This window comes from Oratosquilla oratoria, chromosome 13 (assembly GCF_046742065.1).
Source record: "Oratosquilla oratoria isolate Oo_2021 chromosome 13, ASM4674206v1, whole genome shotgun sequence".
Taxonomy (NCBI): Eukaryota; Metazoa; Arthropoda; class Malacostraca; order Stomatopoda; family Squillidae; genus Oratosquilla; species Oratosquilla oratoria.
The window spans coordinates 40,861,684-40,866,276 of record NC_134789.1 but is presented as its reverse complement, the minus strand read 5'-3'; the positions used below and the strand labels follow the sequence as shown (position 1 = coordinate 40,866,276).

At 39.8% G+C, this 4,593-nt stretch overlaps 1 protein-coding gene across 1 annotated transcript in view; it reads right to left on the bottom strand.

Moving 5' to 3' along the window:
* The window catches only part of LOC143032399 (uncharacterized), a 16,987-nt gene extending 13,567 nt beyond the window's left edge, over nucleotides 1-3,420 (bottom strand). Inside the window, exons 1-2 of the mRNA XM_076197116.1 lie at nucleotides 3,299-3,420; nucleotides 2,510-2,565 (exon numbers count right to left, since the gene is read on the bottom strand). Coding sequence (XP_076053231.1) covers nucleotides 2,510-2,565; nucleotides 3,299-3,399 — 157 coding nt within the window. The 5' untranslated portion in view covers nucleotides 3,400-3,420. The remainder of the gene's footprint in view (nucleotides 1-2,509; nucleotides 2,566-3,298) is intronic.
* Nucleotides 3,421-4,593: the final 1,173 nt, after the last annotated feature.

Below are 4,593 nucleotides of genomic sequence, written 5' to 3'. Positions count from 1 at the left end.
TATACGGCTGTGAACATGATACAAATGTAGCAAAAAAAATAATTACGTAATACAAACGTAAGATCACCAGAACAAAGTCCAAAGACGCCAACGGAGGCTCGACCAAATGTCCGCAATGAAGGGGGAACAAAAGGAGGAAAAGGTCTCAAGAACAAATGACTAAATTATAATCAGACATATAAAGTAACAAGAATATAAGATAAAAAAAAAAAAAAAGAAATATAAAAGAGAAGAGAAAGAAAAGGAAGAAGAATAAAACTTAAAAAAAAAGGGGTGGGACAAAATTCAGGGAAGAGGAGTTGAAAAGGTGCACTAGGAGACCGCCTTTGAGAATGGAAGTCGGACAAAAGCCACTTGTTTATGCAGTTGCTCTTAGTTTCCCATGCTTCTCAATCCTATTTATCTAGGGACGAAGAGTAACGCAGTCTAAATGAATAGACTTGAGGCAGATTCCGATTTTAAGATGATTAGTTTTGATGTTACTTCTTTATTTACCAAAATACCAGTTAATGACCTCCTCGAATTTCTAGTGGAAGAATTACTGCACCACAATCTTTATGATACTAAACCCATTGTTGACCTTATTGAAATATGTAGCAAAGAGTGTAAATTTGAGTTTACAAGAATTCGGGATGGCGATGGGGAATCCGCTATCAGCCGCTCTAAGTAATAACTACATGAAATTTGTTGAGACAAAACTTTTAACAAACATACTTCCCAAAAAGATCAAATGGTTTTGGTATGTCGACGACATTCTCTGCATTTGGCCAAACAATGAAAATGTTGGTGCTTTTGTGCCTAAATTTAATCAATTGGTTCCTCCTATAAAGTTTACTGTAGAAATTTAAAATGATTCATGCATTTCTTTTCTGGACTGTAACATTCATAGGTGCAACAGAAAGTTTAGATATAGTATTCACCGAAAACCAACCAATGTCAACGCGTATATCCATTACTATTCTGCTCACCATGATAGGGTAAAAAATTCAGCATTTTCTTCCACGTTCCTTCGTGGCTTGCGCATTTGCAGCCCAGAATATGATGATGATGAAATTAGCAAAATTTATGACATCAGAATACTATTAAGATATCCCAAATTCTTTCTGGATAAATGTGAACCAAAGCAAAACTTGAAAAAAAGGAATTTACTAGTACTTCTTTTCAATGAAAATCTTATAGATATTCCCACTGTACTTAAGAATTTCAATGTATATGTAGCCTTCAAAAATAATTCAACCCTCTAAAATCTTGTCATAAAAAACTCCCCTGATAACTCAATAGGCTGTGTATACAAAATAGATTGTAGCAAATGTGATAAATATTATGTTGGTCAAACAAGAAAAGAATTAGAGGTTAGAATAAAACAACATAAGAACAATATTTTATAAAGGCCAGTAATCAAGTGCCCTTTTTAAACGTATTCGTGAATTTGACCATCCTATTGACTGGGAAAAAAATTCAAAAATTGTGTAGTGTAAAGATATAACAAAGAAATATTATAGTCAGGAATCATCAAATACAATTATGGCAAAATTATCAATAATAGTTCTGGCTTATATAAATTAGATCAATATATTGTCAATGATATATATAGTACATATTCTGTCCGTCCCATCATGCAGAAAAATAACAGACGGGGAGAAACCATTTGGGCTGCGTCAAAATATCATTCACACATAACCACTCCCTAACTCTCCATCCACCATCCACTCCCTTTTATCACAGTATCATCCATACACACCCATTTTCTACTCACCCCCGTCTCCTGTCTCCTACCTTCCCTACTCAATAGACATTCCCCTGAAACACAAAGGCAAAAGCCGACAAGACTGTGAGAATCAACACCGTGTGAGATCGAAACCTTTATTGGTAGGACGTTTCGCTTGTTACAGCTTTTTCGATCTCACACGGTGTTGATTCTCACATACATTCCCCTCCTGCTCAACGCGCATTTCACCCCATCCATCCATCTCATCCTCTATCGCCCCCTCATGTTCACTACATCCACCTCTGCCTTCCGCACCTCTTTTACTAATCTTTCTTCGCTCATTCTTTCTATATGTCCAAACTATCTCAATACTTTTTCATCATCCCTATCTCCCAACTCTTTTTTCATCCCTGCTCTTTTCCTCACCTCGTTTCTTACACTATCCAGCCTTGTAACCCCTACCATACTTCTCAGAAATTTCATCTCAAACACATTTAAACTTTTCTTCTCTACTTCTCTCATGTTTCATGTCTCTGCCCCATACAGTGCTGTCGGCACGATCACCCCTTCATATAATCTCTACACTTTTTAATCCCTCGAGGCACTTGCTTCTCTCAATCTACAATTTACCTCCACCTCCGCTTCTCCCTTTCCATATAATAATGACAATAGTTATGATAATAATAGTGATATAATAATGATAAAATAAAATCGCATAACCGCGAATAGGGCTCAACGGCAGTGCGTGGGGGTCAATTCCTGATCACTACCCAGAACGGCATTGTCATGAAGAAAACTCACCTGACCGTCCCCAGGCGGAGGAGGCAAACAACAGCACGAAGATAACTCGCAGCATCCTGGAAATAGAGGCTAAAAATAGTCATTCTTTGTTGAATAAATTGCAAGTTTACAAGTATTACAATAGAAAATATCACACAAACACACGTCCCTTATGATGTGTGCCATAGAGTAACTGAGTGAAAACACACACACACACACACACACACACACACACACACACACACACCGAATTCCACTTTCCTTGTCAAGTGCCTCTACATGTTTTGTTATGGTTGACTCCGTACAATTCCATATAGTAAATGAGGGGAAGGGTGGGGAGAGAAAGGGAGATGGAGATTGGTGGCGGATTTACGCAAGGAGGCGCTTGGCAGTCGCTGAACCCCCCCCCCTTTTTTTTTTTTTTGTATTTCCTTGTGCACTCAGACATATTGGACAAGTGATGGTCACCGGTAACCTATGTACCTAGGGTAAAGGTGACGTCCTCGGTTACCACTAAGCATCTTTAGTTGTAAGCACCTTACCATGTAAACATAGAGAACCAGCAAGATCTTCACTGTATAACTGACAGCAATGAATATCCATTGTATACAGTCTATTGAAATGAATTGTGGATGTTCCACACATAAAGAAAGAAAACGGAAAATGGGTATAGAAATGCACTTGAATAGAATACGAAAATTAAAGAAAATAAATAAAAAAAAGTCTCAAGATCTTTTTGTCCTCTATTAGCGTAGGTCAAGAATCTTGGATCAAAAAAATGAAATCACACTTCGGAACTGATGTACTTACATCGTTCGAAGATGTCCAAAAGTGTCGTGACGGGGAGGTGTCCCGATTATATACCGACAAATCACGTCACCGCTGCGGGAAGGCCAGGCACCTGTGACCATGAGTGACGTAACAGAGTTGCGTTATCTCTGATATCGAGACCCGCGCGGTTTCGAACACGTGTCAGCGAAAAACAAAACTTACGCATTTTTATCAAATATAGGTTCCATTATAAAGTAAAACCATAAAACGAAGATAAATTTCTGTGCTGAAGCAATTGTTGCCAGGTGCTTACCTGGCCCGGCAGTAATCGTTTTATTTCAGCTTGACAATGAATTGCCCTAACAAGGTGTAGATCATAGTATCACATGTAACCCCCTACATGATACTACATATCTCTCAGCAACTGTTTTCGAGTTGTAGGTCACCCGAGGTCACCTGAAGTCATCACTCGAGGTCACCCGAGGTCATCACTCGAGGTCACCCGAGGTCATCACTCGAGGTCACCCGAGGTCATCACTCGAGGTCACCCGAGGTCATCACCCATGGTCCCCCGAGGTCACCCAAGATCCCCCGAGGTCGCCCGAGGTCACTCGAGTTCGCCCGAGGTCGTCCGAGGTCACTCGAGGTCGCCCGAGGTCGCCCAAGGTCGCCCGAGGTCGCCCAAGGTCACCCGAGGTCGCCCAAGGTCACCCGAGGTCGCCAAAGGTCACCCGAGGTCGCCCAAGGTCACCCGAGGTCGCCCAAGGTCACCCGAGGTCGCCCAGGGTAACCCAGAGTGACTTAGGGTGACTCAGGGTCACACAGGGTCACTCAGGGTCACTCAGGGTCATTCAGAATCCCTCAAGGTCACCCAAGGTTCCTAGGGAAGAACTCATAGAGGTCTTACATTAGTAAACATCTATCTGCAATTGTGAAGCCTTCCAAAAGGCAATGACTGCATTTCATTTTTCAGGGTCGAGCTATTTATTTTTTGTTAATGTACAACTAATTCATAAAGTATAATGTATAATTGATTTTGCTAATGTATAACTGTTCATTCCTCTGAAGAAGCTTGGAGCGAAGTCAATCTGGAATAAACTCGGAGCTTGACTTTTTTTTTTCTTCTTTTTTTTTTTTTTTTTTTTTTTTTGGCTATAGCACCAAATGAATCGGACAACTTTTACCCAAGTTAAAGTTGAGAAAATATTTTTCCAGTTTTCAGTCACCTTGACCTTGAATTACTTTCTCAAAAAAAAAAATTCACAAGTTTATAGAAGAATACCTTAGAGTTTTATGTCAGTTAAACATCCCAGTTTGTTGTAATGTTATAAACT